Raw genomic sequence first — 23,530 nt, 5'->3', positions numbered from 1 at the left:
CCTCAGGTAGTGTAGATTCAAAGTTGTGAAAATAATGATCCCCAGGGGTAGGGTGGGGCCACAATGGGGGGGGGGGGTCAAAGTTTAACAAAGGAATATATAGGGTAAATCTTTAAAAATCTTCTCAGAAACTAAACAGCCAGATGATTCTTTATAATTGTTAAGACTTTGGTCCCAGGACAATTCTTTGGCCTCACGAGAAGGTTCAGAATTTGATGTACGTTTATATTCCATATATAAACTATTGTTAGGGATCTTTTTTAGATCTGCAATACTCAACATATGATATGACTATGAAATCATCCTGTAAGAAAAGGGACTAATGATTATAAACATAAGAATATCTAGGGGAAAATGGATTTTATTTATACAGGATTTACATGAATTATTGTACATTGTCCAGATAGTTTGTATTATGACTCCATTGAGCTGATTTTATCATACCTCTTGTTCCTCAGGTGAGCGATGTGGCCCATGGGCCTCTTGTTATGCAGGGAAGGATGATGTAGAATTCATTGTTCATTTATCCATCATTTTGCACATAAGTTTAGTACTGTAATCTTTATGTGCTTTGGCTTTTGGATCAAAGTCTTTAGTACAACTGTAAGTTGTAACCATCTAAAGTAAAAAAGTCATAAACAGAATCATATCTCATTGGATTGTCATTTGGAGCATCAACTCCACATCAAAAAATCATTACCAATAAAAGTGTAGATGTAATAAAAAGGACTACCAATGCTATTCCCTCTACATTATGGCAGGGGTGGTATATATATTAGATTTTCTACGTGTTTTGTATCAGTGCAGGATAAAAGAATTTTAGTATATGTATGTCCCTTAGATTCATCCACTCTTAGCAAGGTTATGGCATCAAAGATGTTCCAATTTTTATTACTTGTCTTAAGATTAGTTAATAACATTCTAGTATCAATGAAATTTTGAAAATTATATGTTTGAAATCTTTAATTTTAAGTAAAAAGCAAGCCGTATGTTTAGTAAATTGATCATTCATTTTTAGATATGACAAGTAACAAAACTGTTTTTGATACTTTCCATACATACTTAGGCTATGGGATTTTTTGATATTATTTTTTTTCATGGTTTACTATTGAACATGCCATAGTTAGAATCGTTAAATTTCTCTCCTTCTATTATTCTTATGTGATGGAATTAACAATATTTTGATTGATTTTATTTTATGTTTAAGCATTTTATTGGGGAATACATGATACATGAAGAAATTGATCTTCCTATATGTAATGTTGTTAGATAACTGTCCAGCTGATCTTTATTCTTTGTGGAGTGTCTGGAATGTGTAAGATTTTTTTTTTTACCAGCATCTAAACTTTTGGAGATTTGGTAACGTTGGTGGAAATGGTTTAGATAAATATACTAATGGCAACACATGGCTAAAATCTAGATTGAGCGTTACATACTGGTATTGGGCATTACTTTGTTGAATTTCAGGAACCAGGGCTATTTTTAACAAAAAAATATATTTACTGTGAGAGTAAATCTCAGTAAAGTTACTGATGGTTTTCTATACCCGGTATGCTCAAAATCCAAAAAAAAAACCATACATGTATATTCCAAACTATTTCAACATCTTTAAGCATTTTTCCTGGTTATAAGTTTAAACTTTCAGTTGCTAACGGATAATAAACTGTACAATTTTTTATTTATTTTTTTGGGAAAATGCAGCTAAGAGCTTTTTAAAATCTTTTTTTTTTTTTTTGTTAATTATTGTCCAACTTATAATTATGACTTAATATTGGATAATCAAAATTAGTTATTTCTGTGTTGTCCGTAATATGGTGTAACTTTATGCTCATCCTAAATCAAAGAAACACAAATGATTAATTTGCTGTTGCCAACAAAGTGTACCAGTACATGCAATGTACACAGGGATGGGGATTTACAAGTAAAAGAATTATATTACAGATTTCTGATCTAGAATAAAAACAGTGCCAGTTTTCTGTTTATTATAATAACTATTTGTCACAATTTTACAGTTATTGTAAGGCACGTGTTTGGAATTTTGTAAATTAAATTTAGTTTTTTGGACACTAATAATCAAAATCCTGTTAATCCATGTATTTATGTAAATTTAAAGCTAGTCAAGATTTGGAGAGGAGATACCATTTATTGATTTAAAAGCCTTTTTATTTTGGATTATTGTTGTTAAGTGCTATTGTGAGGAAACGAGACCTTGTATTATAAATCGAACAAAAATTGCGGAAATTATTTTTTCAAGGTATCTTGACAATTGTAACTCTTCTTTGTTAATTGTTTACATGCAGTGCAGAAATAAATATTTTGGACCTTTGAGACTTCTTGTTTTTCATTCAGTAATTCGCATGCTTGCTTGAATTGACATTATCAGGTTCATCGAGGCAGTAGGGATGATTCACAACTTTTTTCATTGCTGACAATTGGAATTGGTAAGAGTGCATTATTCAAAAGACAAACCCTACTTTTGTCAGTAACTGATAATCAAAGGTACGTACACCGGTAATTTCAATATCATTTGATTTACATAACACCCACCCATTATCCTTATACTTTTGAGTTTATTTCAGCAATAAAACTCGCATTTTTTAAAATTATTAAATGCATACATGCCGTTTTCAACGCAAGTCTTTTAGAAACTCGACCCAGACATTGTCGAAGTGATTATCTACATATGTTAGAAATTTTCTGCAATTTAGACATTTTATTTCAAACGCATTAAAAAAATATTGAATATAATTTCCAGTTAATTTATTTACTGAATGACCCGGTCAGTTATCACCTAATCACGTGATGTCGCAAGCCTGTTCAAAAATGACGCAAAAGTGTGGTCAGCATGCTGATAGCAGGCTAATGCATTCGTAGACACTAGAAAGAAAAACTGAGACACTAATGTTTTGAGCAGAGGGCCACCCAAAAGTGGTAATATTGACATTCTGTTTTAGTTATTCTCTGAACAGGTATGAATTAAAATGGCGGTCTATAAGTTTATTGAAATAATCATTGTTTTGTAACAAAGGTTTTCAAGGAATAATTTTTTTTCAACGTCAAAAAGTATTTCACAATCTAATTAATTTTGTTAACCCCCCCCCCCCCACCACGGTGTTCCTCTCAATTACTTTTTCCGCGGTCGTGCGCAGATTTACACACATGTGGATCGTTTATAAATATGCATAAGAACATTTTCATTTCTCCTTAACCAGAATTTTCAGTTAATAGTTATACCAATGAATAACCTTGCGCATTCATCACAGTGGGTTATTGGGTTATTTTTAATACAGATCATTACACTGACAAAGTTAGGGTCGAGTTTCCAACAGCAAAAACAGCGCTGAAACGGCATATACCTTTAACGATCAATGGCACTTTGTCTTAGCGTTTACCAGAAGGGAAATGATAACGTGGTATAACAAAGAACAGTTAATTAAATATGATATATTAAGAGGACAGAAAAAAGGATTCTGTCTGTACCACCCGTCACGTGACGTGACGTGCATTTCGGTAAGCGTATTCGAAGTTACTATATATGAATAAATATGATATGTCATATATATATATCATTATGCTAATACAATGTTTTAAAGTTAAATCGTAATTTCAACATTATTTTCAACTTTAAAAAGTTGTTGAAATTGATATTGTTTTACTTTATTGTACCAAAATCCACCCTTCTTTTCATTTTTTACTCATTGAAAATACAATGTCACAAATATTATATGATTCATTGTATAAAAATGACTGCGGACATAATCCTCCAGCAGTTTTAAACATAGGTAATCACAGATTACAAAGCTCACCGAGACAAGGCATCACCCTTATGAGGCATCACCTTTATGAGACCACCTTTATCATATAATATGAAAATCATACTTTATTATCTTGGATATTCGTGGATTCTGTTTTGACACAATATCGAATATCATCTGTTAAAATATTTATGATAATCATATGTTCATGTGTTAATCAATACAATAATATAAAATTAAATATTGAATCCTATCATACTTACTATATGTATCATATAATACAATAAAATACCGTAATAAACAATGATAAGATATTATATTGTAACGTATGATATGACATTGTATTGTGTTATGCATTATTGCATTTGATCACATAATACAATATCATAATATATAATACAATATAGTGTTATATGATACAATATCATATTACATAATACATCATAACATTGAACAATATGACATTAATTGTATAATATAATATGATACTGTATTGTATGATACTGTTTCATATTTGATACATAATATTATATTGTATCATTTGATACAATATAGTTTGATACAACATTGTATCATATTAAATGATACAATATCATGTGATAAAGTAAAATATTATACAATACAATATTAAATTATATGCATATTGTATCTTATGATACAATGATATGTATTACAATATCATATAATACAATGTCATGTGATATGATAATAATCATATAAACCAATATCATATTATACAATATCGTATGATACGATAGTTTGATACAACATTATACATATAACAAAATGATATTATATAATTTTATGTGATATAATTCTACATTACAGAAACCAATATCATATTATACAATATCGTATGATACAATAGTATAGAATATTCAATATTGTATCATAGGATACAATATTTTATATTGCAATATCATATGTAACAGTATCATGTGATAAAATAATAAATTAACAATACAATATCATATTATATCATATTATCCAATATTGTATTATAATATACATTATTATACATAACAATATCATGATACAATATCATATCATAAAATATCAAAACAATGATAAAATATCCTATCGTAAAATATAACTTTTTACAATATAACATATGATATTATATTGTATCATATTAAACAATAGTGTTTTATATCATACAATACTATATCATAGGAATCATGTTATATCATTTAACAACATACACATCTATCTATCAAGCAGATTTGAGTGAGGTAGGAGTTTTTTTTTAGCATCCTTGATAATGGAGATCAGGCTCTGCATCTGAAGCAACCTCTGCGTTTCATTTATAATATAGTTAAATCAACTATGCAAGCTATCATCAATTAAACATGTGACCTGTTCGAAAAATAATAAACCTCATCCATCATCCAAACCTATGGCTCAGATTCAGCATTCAAGCCTATCAAGTGCATCACTATCATAAGACGTATCGTCCATTCAAGTTTGGGGAAGTAAGGACCAGTAATAACTAAGATATCATCATAAGAGGCACCAGCAATTAAAACATTAACCTTCTCCAGCATCCGTAACCTATGGCCCAGATTCAGCATCCATGTCTGTCAGGGGCATCAGTATCATAAGACACACCATCTATTCAAGTTTGGTGAAGTTAGGACCTGTACACTGCACGAAAAGTCGCGTTTAATATAATTTTATAAATTCGTTTACCAAATTATATTTCTTGTTTTTAATATAATTTGTGTATAACGTTATATTATATGCAAAATATAATGTCATTTACTTGATTGGATTTTATAATAAAGTATAATTAGATTTAATGCGATATACAACAAGAATAATGTAGTTTAATAGAAAACATTATACGTTTCGTTTAAGAAAATTGACATTCATACGTAAATACATTTATACATAAAGTTTAATAATGTTTCTGGTATTCAGGAAATATATATGATAATTGATGTGTCAATAATATGTTATTTTATACAAAATAAAATGTTGTTTACGTACTCATTATTGCAAATACACAAAATCGTCTATATGTATCAAACTATCTGATCATTATGTTCTGATTTAATCATGGGAGGGGTTCGAGACGGTAAACACAAAACATCCTAATAATTATTTTTTCAGACACGTATAAGTAGATTAGATACAATATACAAAAAAGAATAATAAAGTTTAATAGAAAAAATATATAACTATGATAACTTTAGTTTGATTTTTATATGTAAATTTGCTTATACTTGAAGTTTAACTAAGTTTGATTTGCATTAAATATGCGTGATAATTAATGTGTCATTAATACATCTTTCATTTAGAATAAAATATTGTTTATACACTGATACAAACAGACAAAATATTATAAAGCATCCAATATTATTATATGCTGCAGCTCTGAACTTACATGTACGTGAAAGGGGTTTGGGACGAAAAAAAACCCACTAAATTAATCACTTCAAGGAAATATTTGATTTGTAGTAAAAAAAAAAATCACAAAGCAAATAAAAAATATTTGACTATAACAATTGATTCAGGATGAGAGAGAGAGAGAGAGAGAGAGAGAGGGAGAGAGAGAGAGAGAGAGAGAGAGAGAGAGAGAGAGAGAGAGAGAGAGAGAGAGAGAGAGAGAGAGAGAGAGAGAGAGAGAGTTTGTTTAACCTCTACGCGCATGCGAATCAAATTAAGCCAATCAAAAATCGAGAGAATTCTGAACCCGCCAAGCTGCGATGGAGATAACATGTCGGATTCGAGTGAAGTAGCGAAGTAGATCTATCAGAATTTAGTGCTCTTGGACTGATGAATCATCAGATTCGTACATCGACGAAATCTTTAGGAAATCATCCATTGTCAAGACTATTGTCAAGTGCCGAAAGGGAAGAAAAAGTCACCACCATGTCAAGCAGGTAGAGCGCTCGTGAGAAACAAGATGGCGAAACAGTCCCACAACGTCAGTCCTTTGCCTCAACTTCTGTAGCAGCACCTTGGAGATAGGTTCGCCGGCCAGTAGTACCAGTTGTTTAATAGGTATGGTGGTGATTACGGTATCGATAAACAAGCGTCCCACTAACACATGCTCTTGTAATTTTATAGTTACTTCCCCTTGTAAACATGATTATTTCCCTTGTAAGAAGTACAGTCAACTCGTAACCAAACTGATTTGTAATCAAATAGTCGGATAGTCCGAGTGAAAAATAACTTCAAATTACATGATTATGCCCACAGTCATAACTTTTTAATATTGATATTCATTTAAATAAATATTGTTGGGTATGTCATATTATCAAATTACCATATTATCTACCGGTATAAGTATTTGTACTCACAGATGCTTGGGGACGGGACCCCAACCCCCATATTCACCCCCCCCCCCCCCCCCCCCCACATTCACAAGTTATTTTTTCACCATTTGACACCTTATGAAATTAAAGAAACCATCATCTCCAGCCGGTCAGTACTTTTTCAGTTATGAGCCCGTCCTATGATATCGCGGTAGTTATATTATTTTGTTAAAAAATCTATCAATACGAAAATATTTCCAGAAACTAATGTTTTGTGAGTTTATATACCTCAGTTTTGTTTTACGTGTCTGTTTTCAATGTCTAAAAATATTCCGACATCAAATGTCAATTTCAGCGCGTGCTACTATAAGTAAACAGAAATACCGCGATACCATAGAACCAGCGATATGATAGAAACAAGTATAAATAATTTAAGGATTTCCTAGCGAGGTGTCAAATTTTACAAGATGGTGTCTGCTGACATTGCAAATTCTTTGCTTTTCATACCAGGGGTATATATTTTATTTCTACATAGCTTTTGCGTTAATTGTGTTTTTTAAATGTAGCATAAATCAACATATAGTTAAAAATAAATGATAAAAAAATAACCCAACAATGGAGGGGGGGGGGCAATGATTAAACACACAAGTTTTAAATTTAATCAATGTTGATTATAATTTGTCCCAAGTTATTGTTTCCATCACTTTTTGATGATTTTTTATAAAAATACACCTACACTCAAATAGAAGTACAGTTGAAATCGATGAAATGGAAAATATATCCAAGATATCTCCACTCAATGACACATCATTTTTCACTCATAAAAGTTCACAGGAAGGTAAATAAATTTCTTACAGAAAATTTATAATAGGAATTGTCTACATCTTTTCACCATCTGGAAATCACTTGGAATATATACCTTGCACAATTGTTCGTTATCCAGGCTATTTCATGGCTGGTGCAATGAAAAATCCCCATAGACTATTTTGAGTTGTATATTGAGATCTGAAGGGGCAAAAGCCAAAGGGGTGTTTCAAAACAGATAATCTGAAGATATTTCATATCTATTTTGAGGATGAACATAATTTGAGAACATAGGTATTTATGACTATCAAAATATCAAGAAAAAGTGAACGAAGAAAAAACTTGGGACAGAGTGTAGCTATTAACCAAGAATTGCTACCCATTATAGTCACAATCTGTGACCTATTGATTAAGAATCGGCTTGGGTATACGAGTCGGTTTGGGTACGACTTGACTTGATTCCCCTTAGAGGCCTAGAATAACTCTTCAATGCCTGTATTTTGATTTATTTTCACTATTTTGATGAATAGGACCAGCATCGTGGCCACTTTTCAAGTTGAGAAAGATTGAGTTTCAGCAGAAAAAAATCTTGGAGGGGCAGAAGGAAATCATCGCTAAATACTCTCTGAAAGTAATCCATCGCAAAAGAAAGGAAATAAGAAAGTTAAAATATGTGTACCCAGCCAAGTACATGTAAGTATATTTGATGTCGATAAAATATTGGTCTGATTTGCTATATTTAACATATAACCGCAAAAAAAAATAGGGATGGGACAATACACCAGTGCATCACGGTATATACTTTGACGATATTTGGATCGATACATTTACCATTACTACAACGATACCGTAGCGAACCACTATTTTATTTTTATAAAATATCCGAGCTTCATATACCAGCTATTTTAAGTCCGCGCGCCTAATATTAAAGTACAAAGATGGCAGAAAACCTCGTAAAGTTGTCAAATCGAAGCTAAATCTGGAGTGTGGAAAACTTTCGGATTACTTTTTATGAAAAGTAGTGAATACAAGACGAAAGTAATCTGTAAATTGTTCAACGTTCATTTTGAATATAACGAAATCACTTTGGACATGTGGTAATACATAGACAGATTCAATAAATTTTAAGCCCTTATTCATGTTTTCATTAAGTTGCAATGTATCGTGATATGTATCATATCGCATCTCATGTATCGTGATTTGTACCAAATCTGTTAAGTAAAGTATCGTCCCAGCCCTGAAAAAATTCATGACTGAATTGAAGCTGCAGATTTTTTTTCAGTGATTAATCTATTGTAGCTTTTTGTTTAAATGTTTTTTGAATTAGGTTTTGCTGGAATCTTGTTTGGGTGGGGGTTGGGGGGGGAGCTAAGAATTAGAGGATTATGCGGTACATTCTCTGACAAAAAACAGGAATTAAAACAGTAGGCTTCATCTGAACACAACATTATACAAAGCTTTGGCTAAAATAAATAAAAGAATTGGTTGATAAAGCCTTTCATTTTTGTTGTACACCTGATTTCCACACCTAAAACTCATGATGTTCTGTATACCTTACTGATTTTTTTTTTGCATGTTTGAATGTAATATTGCTGAGACATAACATACATATATTTGATAAGCATAAATGTTGTGACTGGCTTGTATATTTATATATATTCAATCATTTGTACACATCTAAAAAATTTGTTAATTGTATTATACAGGCTTATACTGTAATGTACATGTGGAGCGTATTGAGAGGAGTTATCTCAATATCAGCAACTATATAATTGTATGGCCTTGGTATGATATTTTGTGAATGCATACTTTCAGATTGCTGTGCATGATGGATACTCCCATGGAATTTCCCTAGGATTGTAGTGAAAAATGAAATCTGATGATGGAAACCAAATATTGAAGTAAAACTTTTTAAAGAATTAGTAACTTAGACCACACCAATAAAAATTTTTGTTTGCAGGGTTCGACACTAACCTTAGTCAGTTAGTCACAGACTAAAAGATTTTCATACGGATTAACAAAATTTCTGTCTAATCAGTCTGGTCAAACTAATAAAAAGTTTTGCTTACAAAAATGTGTAAATTAACGATGTGTGATTGTCGACATTATAATGGAAAACACTGACTGTATTTTTATTATCTAGCATATGATACATTGCAGTGATTATAGAGTTACCGAGCAAAACAACAGGGTATGCAGGATATTATGGGTGACTTGATTTTTTCTTTGCCGTAAGGGGATGTCCGAGAAAATTAATAGGTTACAAGCGCACGTGTTCACAACAACAGCTTCGAAAGGGACGCTTATGTGTTTTTAAAAAATATAGGTGAAACGAATCTCCTGTGAGTTGTTTAATTCAAATGAATTGTTTTACGTTAAATAATTTGTGATAAATTGCTTATTATTTTAAACAGATTTTTAAAGAACTTAGACAATGAAAAGAACAAGGTAGCTCATAGCCTGGATCTAATTTATAACATCTGTAATGGCGGCATACACCTAGTACACAGAGATAGTGAATACGCAGCTCATTGCTATGTACTGCATAGCACAATACAACTAAACATGTGCAACACCTGTAAGAAAAACATTATAGTGTATATTATGCACCCCTTTCTTACAAATGCTATTTAAAAACTCCATACTATATATAAGGCAAATACGGTAATGCTTTTTAATTTATTTCTGACTGGCACATAAAATTGCCTGCGGACTAGTTAAAATGAACAGGCACTAGTCCGGCTGGACTAATGCATCAAACAGTTAGTGTCGAACCCTGTGTTTGTCAGATCCCCCGCTCTTGTATTTAAATAAAACTTTACAAATAATATTATAATTTTTGTTGCAATGTTATATTTTAGATGCAATAAACAGATATTTCCTGTCTATGCAAGATAAAGGAAGGAGAGAGTCGATTCTTTCAAGAAAGGAATGGATCTGTATCAAAGGAAACAAGGGTATGCCCAATTATATGCACTGCATGTTTTGAGAGTCTAGACCATACATATGTTCAAATGTCCCTGTTTACAACTGCCAAAATCATGAACTTGTTTTGAAGTTCTAATTTATGCTGTATTATATACAGTGACTGTTCTATTGGTTTAACTTACCTTTTAAGATTAATAAGGAGTTTTGATGTAGAAATCGCATTTGCAGATAAGGCAAGAATTAACAGAAATGTAAATACTTGTTATTATGCCCCCTTCAGACAAGGGAGGGAATACTACATTGCTGTTGTTGATCGGCCGGTCCACCAACAATTTCCTTTAACGCAGAGGTTGCTCCTATTGATATGAAATTTGACACACAGATTCATCATAATAATATTTTGGTCAAGTTTGATTTAGAGTCTAATTGATCAATTTTTGACAGAGTTATGCCCCTTGGATATGGGAAAATCCCAATTATTTGCTTTTTCGTTCATTTCTTTGTAGAGGTCTCCAAGGAAGAAGGGGACAATTGTGTTTCACAAATATCTCTTGTTTTTTGAAATATATAGTCTCATAACTGCAATAGTGTGTGCAGACAAATTTTCATGATGCACACACGCCTGTTACTCCTCTTTCAAAAAACAATGATTTAATGCTTAAATAAATTGTCTGAGGAATTTAAAAGAAAAGCCTGAACATTTTACAATGTTGGCTTTTTAAAGACAATATGTGTGTATAAACATGTGTATTTATGTGTGTATATATGTTGTAGAAAATGGAAGTTATACTATAGACAGGCTGTCAGGCTGTATTTAAACAAAAGACCTCCTGGATGAGGAGAAAAAGAAACAAGTAGAACCTGTATTTCTTGTCGAGTACTTGATGATGTCATCAGAATATGAAAATGATTGGGAAGATGACACAATATATGAAATCACATCTCTAAAGTGGCGCTCTGACGAATGTTTAATTGGACACCAAAAGTTCCGCTCTGAAATCCAAATGTTCAAAAAGGCAAAGTATAAGACGTGTAAGGACCAACAATGAATCATCAAGAGACAAACCAGCAAATATATCAAATGAACAGAAATGGGCCATTTGAGATTTTTAAAAGAGTTGCAACTGTCATGTATAATTAGCTCACCTGAGCTGAAAGTTATTCTATGGTTTTACTGATATGCAAGCATTTTGACATATACATTGTTGATTGTATAAAATTGTTAACTCCGTCCCATGGACAATTTTTGTTCCTCGTAAGAGGTTCATAGTTTGATGTAGGTTAATTATCCATGTATAAAGAGTTGTTTAACACTTCTTGAGAACTGCAAAGCTCAATATGTGATATGACTGTAAAATCATTGCAAAATAGCTTGATGTATTGTTGTAGTATGATGAACCTAAGAATATGCTGGGTATTTTTTTAAATACAGGATCTGATATTACTTGTTCAACTCATACTGTTATATAAAAGAATATTCATTGTGTATTTTTTTATTGTTGAATTTTTTTTTATGCTGATCAATTACAGATTAAATTTGGCCATTATGATTTTCAATTTTTGTCATATTGGCATGTAACCAAGTCATACTTTTTTTTATCTCAATTTATTTACAAATATGTTTAAGTTTATTTCCAGTAATTAGTGCATACATCTCTATAGCATAATAGGACTGAAGACAATAGGAAGTTATTTATTTTTAAAGGGAGATCTGTTGGCAGTTAGTTGCAGATCTTGATACCCAAGTAAGAGAAAGGTGGCGTCTCTGACCGATCCTTTTGCTCTTGCTTGTGGGCGAGTGAGGCTTCCCTGTCAAAGGCTTGTATAAGTTTAAAATCATAGATCAAATTATAAACTAATCACATATATGAGTGATATAAAGTGGTTATTTTAATGAATATTTTATCATAATTTGTTTCTTTTGTTCTAAGTAAAGAGTTAAAGACTAGATTTTTGATAATTTATTGAGTAAAGAGTAGTTTTTATGGACATCTAGGCAGTTATACAAGACTTTTTGTATGTATATCTTTCAGAGCTTGTTCCTGAAACTTGGGTGTAGACTAGAAAATTTACGGAAAAAATACAATTTTTATCTCAAGTTATTTTAATCTACATATTTGTACAAGTTTCACTTATATAATTTATTAGCTTAATTAGCTCTATAGTGAACAAAATTTGTTGTTAAAAATATACAGGAGACAATGCAAGAGTATTTTGAAAGGGCTTTGCTGGCAGTAAGTTGCCGATCTTGATACCCAAGTAAGAGAAAGGTGGTGTCTCTGACCGATCCTTTTGCTCTTGCTTGTGGGCGAGTGAGGCTTCCCTGTCAGTTTCTTACAGATGCAAGGAATAAACAAACAAGATTTGATAAGACATTTCTGAGTAAAATAATGGGGAACTGTTTTCTTTTTATGATAAGTAAGATTGAGTTGAATATTTATAGTGTCATAACTATATTTTACATTCTGTACATGCATATGCCAGGTCTTATTTCAGACCTTAATAGGATAGACTAGAAGAATTTCTATTGAAAGTGAATTTTAAGCAGGAAACAATGAAAGAGTATTTTGAAAGGGCTATGCTGGCAGTAAGTTGCAGATCTTGATACCCAAGTAAGAGAAAGGTGGTGTCTCAGACCGATCCTTTTGCTCTTGCTTGTGGGCGAGTGAGGCTTCCCTGTCAGTTTCTTACAGATGCAAGAGATACACAAGACTTGATAAGACATTTCTGAGTAAAATATTGGGGAAACTGTTTTCTTTTTATGATAAGTAAGATTGAGTTGAATTTTTATAGTGTCATAACTTTTATAAATTTTGTACATGCATATGCTTGATCTTATTCCAGACCTTATTAGGATAGACTAGAAGAATTTTATTGAATTTCCATGATTTAGATTTACCATTTCGCCAAATTTTGATAATCAATTATTGTTAGCATTGGAAGTTTGTGTAAATTAAAATTACTTTATATAAGTTCCAAAATGTTAACTGAAGAGTCTGGTCATTAGAATATGTATTTTTCTTTTCTGTATAATAAATTTTCAATATTATAATGTAAAACCTAAGGAATTTTTTTTAAAATCACATGAAGTGTTTAAAATTAGAGATGCACATGTACATCCTATTATTGAATAATTTGTTCATTCAATTTAGTATAATTTGGTATTTGTATGCATCATATATATAAATATATAGGGGTTTTTCAATGCTATTACATATAATATGATTGTTAATATATATCTTCTCTGAAGTGGTTTTCGTGGAAACTCTTATCTATTTGCAGTTATGAACTATAGAGTATGTATGTAGTATGTATGTTTCTATGAAAACATGCTATTTTCAAAATACATGTACTAGGAAAGAGAATTTGTGTGTGCGTGTGTATGTTTTTTAGTGACCAGTAAATAAGTAAAAAAAATTGATTACTTCAGTATTGTCAACTTTCAACAATTGCTTTTCTTTATCCACATGCATTATATAGAAAAACTGACTTTGTGTTGTAATTTATGTTGTATATGAAAATACGCAAGTTAAGCTAGAATTTGTTATTTGCAGACCATGCAGCAATTTTTATGGGTCTGTTTCAGTTGTGGGTTTTTTTCCTACTAGTCCATATAGATTCCATTATTTCCATTTAATGTATTAGCCTGCATTTGCTTAAGTCAAATGTGCATTTCACAATTCCAAATTTGGACATTTTACCTAAGTATTTTTTAAGAACTATATCAGAAATTGTAATGGCATCCATTCCATATGTATCTGATCATGACGTACGTGTTGTAATTTTCTAAATTGTGACTTTTATGCTTAAAACTTTGAAATGTTTTGCTCTGTAAGAATACATGTATTTATTTTTTTACATCATTGAGACTTTAACATGCAATAAAATCGAATCTTAAGTGGACTTGTGTGTGATTTCAATTTTCAAAAATGATAGCAAAAACAATTTCAAAGAAAACAACTGGATGTTTGAAGTTATATAAAGATGTATGCGGTGGTATAATATTTAATTAAACGAAAATATTAATGACGTAAAATATATACAAATCCAGTTTATATTGGCAGGTTTAATCAAAATATTATCGTCGCATAAACAAGATGTATAATGTAAGTTGATAAAAGTGTTTATTTGAATGTTTTAGGAAGTTTAAGGTATCCGTATATAATTTAATTTTTGACAGTTTTATAATGTAAAATGTAAATTAAACGAGAACAAATAATGAATTAAAATTCAACATTAAATTTTATTAACCAAACAAATTTAATATATCCATTAAACTTAATTTTTTGAGCATGTTTAATGAAAATTATACGTTTTATATACAAGAGGTATAATGTTAGTTTACGGAACACTTAAATCTGTACGTATGAGTAAGTTTACAATTTTTCCGACATTATTAAATTTGTTCTTTTACGGAATCCAGTAAACTCATATTAAATGCTAATTATTTTTAAACGTTTTCGGGCACACAATATGTAATACTACATACTTAAATTTTAAATAATCGTAACGTTTAAATTGCATTTAAGGTGAAATTAAACGCGACTTTTCGTGCAGTGGTAATAACTAAGATATATTTTTAGCACCCTTGATAATGAAGATCAAGCTCTGCATCTGAAGCTACCTCTGCGATTCATTAATATTACAGTTTAATCAACTATGTAAATTTGAAATAGTACTATTATCTATTTAACATGTCACCTGTTCCAAAAAACTTAACCTTATCCACCATCCGAAACCTATGGCTCAGACTCAGCATTCAAGCCTGTCAGGTGCATCAGTATCATAAGATGCACCATCCATGGAAGTCTGGTGAAGTTAGGACAAGTAGTAACTAAGATATCATCACAGAGGGCACCTGTTTCAAAAACTTTAACCAGCTCTTATATATATATATAAAACCTTAACTTCCTCCAGCATCCGAAACCTAAGGCTCAGATTCAGCATTCAAGCCTGTCAGGTGCATCAGTATCATAAGTCGCACCATCCACGCAAGTTTAATGAAGTAAGGACCAGCAGTAACTTAGATATTGCTGTCAAAGAGCACCTGCAACAAAAACTTTAACCTGCTCCAAAAACCTTAACCTCCTCCAGCATCTGAAATTTAGGACCCGGATCCAGCATCCAAGTCTTTCAAATCCATAAGTAGGTCCAGACGCATCATCCATGCAAGTTTGGTGACGATAGGACAAGTAATAGCTTAGATACAGGACCTGCAACAAAAAATTAAACCAGGTCCGGACGCCGACGCCGGGGGTATAGCATAAGCTCCCCTTGACTTCGTCTCGGTGAGCTAAAAAGTGTAGTAGAGGCAGATGAAAAAATAAAACAATTGTTTGTTCGGGTAAAGTTATTTTATTTATTCAAAGGATATATATATTTTTGAAATTGTCCTGATGAATTATATCTTTGTAAGGATAACTTTGGCGAGAAAGAAAGAGGGGGCGGAAATATTTAAACATAACAAAGCTATATGCAGTCATAAGGTAGCTGATGGTCAGACTTGCAGGAATTCATGACCTTCTCTCTCTCTCTCTCTCTCTCTCTCTCTCTCTCTCTCTCTCTCTCTCTCTCCCTCTCTCTGGCCAGTCATATATATTATCTGATCTTATCTTATCTTATATTATATTATATTATATTATAGTATATTATAGTATATTATAGTATATTATATTATATTATATTTGAATGCCTCATGCGGTTCTTATAGGTTAAAAAAATGATGATCAACATAATCATAATGTGCAGAAAAGATCGCACCGTTCAGATAGTACCATGTACTATACTTTATTAAATATACATGTATATACCATATATAACAACAAAGTGTCGTATCAAGAAAATATGAAACAATAGTTAAAATGTACAGAAGCTGAGCTTCCTTTGTTTTAATACCAGTATTTTAAAAAATGTACTTTAGAAGTTTAGTTTATTTGTAAATGTTACCTGTTCTGAAAAAAAAAACCCAAATAATAAATCTTGAATTAGAAAAACTTATATGACCCTTTATTTTATCGGTAATAAGACTGTGAATACCATCTTGCATGATCGTTTCTTCTGGATTCCATTTCTGAATGATGAAATGAGAGACCTGGTGTTGAGATTTTATTTGTATTTCCAATAATAACATTGTTTGAAACAAAGGTTGTCAACGTGTCCAATTCCCTGTAATACTGAAGACTAAGAATATTGTAAGAACTCTCAGCGGTTACGTTGTGTTTTAAATGAATCTGTACTTCATGCATGAACTAGCAGTTCTGCGGGCTGCTGCAACACCTTTTAGTCTTTAAGTTTATTATGTGCGATGTTCAAAATATAGAAACCAAATTTTCTACATGCAGAAAACGTCTTAAAAAAATCTCGGAAGAATTTTAGATTATCACAAAATCGGCAAAAGCATTTTAAAGGTAGTTATCTCTGTTATCAGAGTATCTATGCACCTTAAACTTTACGATATGAGAGAAAGTGTCTCTGATGTTTTCGTAATACAATGTACATCTATTTATAAAAAAAAAATATATATTTATAATATAATTGCCCGGGATCAATTACCTATGGAGGTTTGTTTCGACGTCCACCTGATTCTATCCTGGGGGAGAGGATCCCACATTTAAATTGTATGACTAAAGACAGTCTCGATCCGTACCGTATGTTTAGCCTTTCTTCGTTATTCTAGTAGCAATTCTTTTCAACTTAAAGAATCGTAAATCTTGAAAAATAGTTTGGTTTTTGTGTTGTTTATTTTCATTTTTTTGGGGGGGTGTTGTGTTTGTTTGGTTTCTTTTATTTTTATTTTATTTTGCTTATAAAAACTCTCATAATAATTATCTAATCTTAGATTGAATTGTTCCAGTTCAGTTTATGTATGAGGGATGTCAAAATACATAGGAATTAAGATAGAGAAAATCTGTTAAAAATCGTCTGGAAAAGCATTCATCCAAAAAAGCTTAAACTTGAGTGTAGCAGAGGTTGTGTCGAGTACAAGTTTGATCAAACCATTTCATATATATCATTTGATTTTGCACTTTGGAAATAGTCGATATATATAAGTACTGTATACATGTACTTTAAATCAATATGAGCTGTGTTTTTGTTAGAATTTTATTTTGGTGCCAAAAATATGTTAGTATGAAAAGAATGCATGTAACTTAAACTTTTATGATAAATAAGATTTGAACAAATCATCAATTTTTGTCAAAAGAAAGATTTCTCATCTAAGAAATATAGGGCAAATCAATTTTTGTACAGGACGACAATAATTCAATTTTGTACCAATTAAGGCTTCTTGATGGCTAATCCTACAAAGATATGGCTAACAGAAATTTAAAAGCCATGATATTTTGTGTCATCTTAGTAGAAAATAATATTTTCGTTAAAAAAAATTAAACCTGAAAATTGCAGCTCATATTGCTTTAAAATTAATCTCTTAAACTAACGAGCTAGGCCTATCGCAAATCTATTCGGGTTGACCATGTTGACACGCGTACCTGTAGATTTGTCATGTCAACATGTCTCTGGTGGTCAATATTAATTGTTTCCCGAGCTACAGATCTCATTTTTATACACTTTATAGAAGTTTACAGGGGAAAAATGTTTGTTTGTTTGTTAAAAAAAAAAATCAGGATGGATACTTTCTCGAGTTATCGTTCGTTCGCTTTGTTGACCTATGACACTCATCACGTGACAACAACAGTTGTGAAAACTGGATATGGAGGGAAGCAATCGTACTAAACCAACACGACAAAAATGAGGAAGTAAATATTGAATTTAACGAAAGAAGATGGACAATGGCGAGTGGAGACCAGCAGATGACAATTATGGTGTCGGTAAGTGTCTAGATCGTAGGGGAATGATCTATAGCAAATCTATTCACAGTGAAATTTATGCTGAAGTGTGGTTGCATGCGTTGTAAGTTTTTGCAGTACTGTACTCTACAGGAATTGTCAAGATAAACGTCCCGTCATCTTAGCAGGCAAAGTTCTTGACAAAAATATTTATGGCCAAATTTATGGTTTAAAATAATGCACAACCCCTCTTAATACAGCTTCAAATCTTATTTTAGGTTTCTGGGTGAAAAGTTCATTTCAATTTAGTAGTGTCAGTGTGAAGGAAATAAACATATCAAATGTCTAAACAATCATTTAAAAAATCGAGAATTGTAAGAAACTAAGAGAGCATCACAAATTTTTAGTGAAAAGTATCCATATATCAGGGGTCAGCATCAGATTGATAAACACTGTATATCCCAAAGATGTTGAAGGGATATCTACTCGTGTGCGACAAGTGCTTGTCAAGTACCATTTCTTTCTAGTGCATTGTTGCATCATTTTTTATGTATAAAATTATGTTTCGATGAAAAACACAGGCAAGAAATGGTCCTTGGCGAGAATTGGTCACATACCAGTATACTTGTGATGATCATATATTGGTTCAGTACCACTTGTCCAGTGCAAGATAGATAAGTGGGTAGAGCACCTGACTGTAGATTTAGGGGCCCAGGTTCAAATTTCAGTTTGATCTGTCATCTCGATGCATTTGGTGCCATACTTATGCCAACCCCTAAAACTGACAGGTTAACTCTTGCCAGGGGAAAGAGCCCGAGGTGATCTTCGAGGGCGAAGATCAGTAAAGAGAAGTCAAGAGGAATATAATGTTAAGACTGGTTTGGATAATTGCTCCAGATGGTTCAGTGGGTAGAGCACCTGACTAGAGATTCAGGGGGTCCAAGTTCGAATTCTGGTCTGTTATTATTTCTCCCATCCCATTACATATTTATCCCAATTTTGAGGGTACAGATATTAATATGTTTTACGGTGCGACCGTTGGGGCGAGCGCAGCAGGTGATCAAAAATGAATTATGATAAATCAATAAAAATAAAAGTAGTGACGAAAAGTACGCGTAAATGAAAAATGCAAAATAAAATAAATATACCAATTTTCCAGTAAATTTTTATTATTCATAATTCATAAGATTTTTTATTTATTTATATACCAATCTGATTAAAATCAGATCTTAATAACGCTCCGAAATTCTGATAGTCGCTAAACAAAGTGTAGCGACATCAGAATTTGTCGGAGCGGATAAAAAATCTGATTTTGATCAGATTGTTTATATACTGGTCGCACGCCAGTATAGAATTTATCTCAGATAAAATGTTGTTGATATAATAAAGATTTTAACATAATGTTTTAACATAATATTTCCTCTTTTCTTGCAGCAGACATTTTTCTTAAACAAATAAAAATTGACTTATCACAGAATCCCCCCTCCCCCGTTTAAAAAGAAATCAAATTTACGTATAAAAAAATTTGTTGATCACATAAGGAAAATCGATCCCCCAGTAACATGTAATACCGTAAATAGTAGTGAAAACAAAGACACTTTTGAGCAGCTAAAGAGCTAAAGGCATACCACGCACTCCCCATTCCTCACCCCGATTAGAATTTTCCTGATTTTGAGAATTTTATTTTTCTTTTTGCTTGTGAAGATTTTTTGAATGATGTTGCCACGCCCCATTTAAAAAAACGTTCCTGGAAATTACCGTAAATACAGTGAATAAAATAAATGTGAGCATTCATCCAAATGAGAGCAAGTTACAGCTGTTTCCTATCTCTGAAGAAATGTCTCGATTCGTTAGCTCTGCAAGATTTTGAGAAGATTTTGGTATTTATATTTCAGCAGATTTACAATAACTACTTAGAGTTGTTTCCCCTTATTGTGACGTCAAAGTTCACGTCGGTCAAGTGTAGTCTGTCTCTTTGAAAACACACTAGAAAAAACTACGCGAAAAATATTGATTGTTTACTTAAAAAGCATGATGTTCTGGAAATTACACAATTTATCTGTTTCTCAAAAGTTTTACTTTGATTCTCGCGAGATGGTATCCAGTCTAGTGAGATCGGCCGACATTGAGGAATTGCATTGTGGGTCGATATTTACTGACTCCGAAAAATTCTGTCGGATCAATGTGCAAGAAATCCATTGTGACGTCACTCGAAAGGACGATAACTCCGTTAGTCTTAAAAGTAATGGAAATTGGCGTTGTGTTATTTACAATGCATGTACATAGTCTTTTATCTTGTTCTCGTGAGAGTGTGAAATGGGAAACCATAATTACAGAGAACTACTGGGAAGATTAAAACAAGGCATTACTGGTCCGATTTACTGACGCCAAAAAAATCCGTTGAATGAATGTTGAAATAGTCCGAATTTTCTATTCACACACGCCTTGCCGGTAGAGCTCGCTTCGCGCCGGCGCTGCGCGCTGGCGAGCTGCGCTCGCTATTACTTAAATATTAAACTAAAAGTTTGGACCTGCTAACATTGGTGAAACCAATGAGATACCCAGTCTGACTTGAGAAACCCATGTACATGTATAACTTGATCATTCTAACATATATGTGCTGTTTTCCTCTTATCTCACCCCAGATTGAAGAGAACAGGGTATTTGTTTCCCTCAGACTGAAATGTCACATTTTCATTGGTTTCAGTAAAGCATAGTTTGTATTTCTATATCCGGCTGGTTAGAGTTTATATTCAGCAATATTTCTGGCCCTTTGCATTCTTATCTCACAGTTCATGTTATTTACTACCGAAATAAGTTCTTTCTATACTTAGTTGCCCATTTGAAATGATGTCACTTTGTTGTCTCCGCTGCAGGATAAAATGGCAGAGTCAAGATTTGTTTAAACCTTTGTAAATTAAATAAGATGAAATTAAATAGCAACAAAATGTTGGAACTGACCATTAAGACTGTTAGAAGGTGAAAGGTGAGAATGAGAATTCTGAAGAGTTTGACTGTGTAAAATTGTATGAGATGGAATTTAGACACTTTAAAATATGGATTTGTGGTGATCATCACCTCCAGTGAATAAATGTGTCTCTTAATAGTCCTTGGGACAACACAACGCCTATTTGTATTACTGTATACAGGGTTATTTTTGCCCAATGTTATTTTCGCCCATTAAAAATTGCACATGGTTTTGCCCCCGCCCGTCTTGAATTTGCCCAGATTCAGTTTTGTTAACATAGATATTATTTTCAATATAGAATTAGCCCAGTATTAAATTTGCCCTTCTACAACGAGAGTGAAAGGGGCGAAAATAAAATGGGGGTGAATATTTCCCTGTATACAGTATTACTGACTGACTATGGAAAAATTATCAAGTCATCAATCTCATAGACAGCTAGGCTCTGCTTCACTATCTATGAGGTTGATCCACAGATACATTTCGACAATCAGTAACAAACAAATAAATATAATGATATTTTACGTCCACTAGGTATTTTTCCCTCTATTTCTTAAGAAAATCAATTGTAAATCATACAGAAAACTGACAAGCCAGAAATCTACACATTATTGATTAAAACGACCAGTTTGTGTATTAGTATATGCATTCCTATAACTTTGAAACTGCTTACAAATGCATTGTTTAGCTAATGAATTGTCAACTAATTCAAGTTAATAATGAATAATTTTTACATCTGTTCATTGATGTCTCTTTTGTTGTACTTTTTGTGTTGACTTTTTCTAATCAATCAAAGCTATAGCTACATTTATTTGACACAAACTTCCAACTTGTCCAAGTTGCATGATCCCCTTCACTGTATGTATATTGGAAATTGGTTCCTTTTTTGTAACATTCTGGTCAACAATAATGATTACTTTTGACTTTTACTCACTTTTTCAAATAGTAAAAGATAAATGTAAGTAAAGGGTTAAAACGTTTTTATGCTCATTGGACAAAAGGCTCAAGTGAGCATTTCTGATTAAAATTTGACAATTGTTTGTTGTCATTGTAAACTTTTCACGTTTTCATCATCTCCTTTAAAACCACTGAGCAAATTTCAACCAAACTTGGCACAAAGCATCGTTTGGTGAAGAGGATTCAAGTTTGTTCGAATACAAATCTTTCTTTATAGGGGAGATAATTTAGAATTATTGAAAGTTTATTAGTGGTCTAGAATTATGCTTTCCCAGGCCAAGTGAAATGTCATATGGGGAAAGATAGTTTTTATGATAAACTTGCACAAATGGGAAAGTAATAAATTTTTGGAGTACACTAAAAAAAAGTAACAATCATCCTGCAATCAGAATCTACACAATCTCAGTTTGATACGTTTGGCTTATTTTATCTCAGAGACTCATGAAGTTCACAATGAAAAATAAATAACAAAATAAAGAGTTGTTTAAATTTTTTTTCTACATTTTAGTTTTCAAGTTCTGTTTCTTGTGTTCGATAAATTTGAAAAAAATAAAACATCCATCCCTTGAGGATTGATTATATTGGGACTCAAAGGCTAAAACAATAAAAGAAGCTTAAATTAACTTAAGAATGTGTGGAGAAAAATCTGTTTAAACAGTATGTACTCTACTAAGTTCTCTAGATATTTTATAAATGATAATGTAAAGACAGTCTAAAGCTTTTCTGATCAGTTATGGCTATTGTTGTGTTATTAAGAAATCAATTTTACATCAATTTGATAAAAAATTTAATTACGAAAGATCAGCTGCTGTTAATGTCCATTTAAAGTTGCATCTAAATTATTAAAATAATCTCATAGGCGTTGGTACCAGGGGGCTAGGAGCCATTTTATAAAGCTAGACATAACCATAAAGATAACATTTTTTTTTTTGGCTTGTCAAGATTTGTGGTAAGTCTAGCACCCCCTTCCACTTTCAATTTGCTTCCGACACCACTAAATCTGTATAACTGATTATTAGCTCACCTGAATTGAAGGTTCAAGCGAGCTTTTCTGATCACCTGTTGTCAGTCATCCCT

At 32.0% G+C, this 23,530-nt stretch overlaps 1 protein-coding gene and 1 long non-coding RNA gene across 5 annotated transcripts in view; both read left to right on the top strand.

Moving 5' to 3' along the window:
• The first annotated feature begins 6,128 nt into the window (after positions 1-6,128).
• Positions 6,129-14,650, top strand: LOC117693028 (uncharacterized). The gene is made up of 5 exons (XR_010713115.1): positions 6,129-6,761; positions 8,350-8,512; positions 9,635-9,720; positions 10,681-10,776; positions 11,522-14,650. It is a non-coding gene; the product is annotated as an uncharacterized lncRNA (long non-coding RNA).
• Positions 14,651-18,413: 3,763 nt separating this feature from the next.
• Positions 18,414-23,530, top strand: part of LOC105331620 (dedicator of cytokinesis protein 3) — a 50,814-nt gene continuing 45,697 nt past the window's right edge. For all 4 annotated transcript variants that reach the window (XM_066082153.1, XM_066082152.1, XM_066082151.1 and 1 more), the window contains exon 1: positions 18,414-18,573. In XM_066082153.1, coding sequence (XP_065938225.1) covers positions 18,528-18,573 — 46 coding nt within the window. In that variant the 5' untranslated portion in view covers positions 18,414-18,527. The remainder of the gene's footprint in view (positions 18,574-23,530) is intronic.

Source organism: Magallana gigas, chromosome 4, assembly GCF_963853765.1.
Source record: "Magallana gigas chromosome 4, xbMagGiga1.1, whole genome shotgun sequence".
NCBI classification, from domain to species: Eukaryota; Metazoa; Mollusca; class Bivalvia; order Ostreida; family Ostreidae; genus Magallana; species Magallana gigas.
The sequence above is the reverse complement of the archived record's forward strand: the minus strand, read 5'-3'. Positions and strand labels throughout refer to the sequence as shown.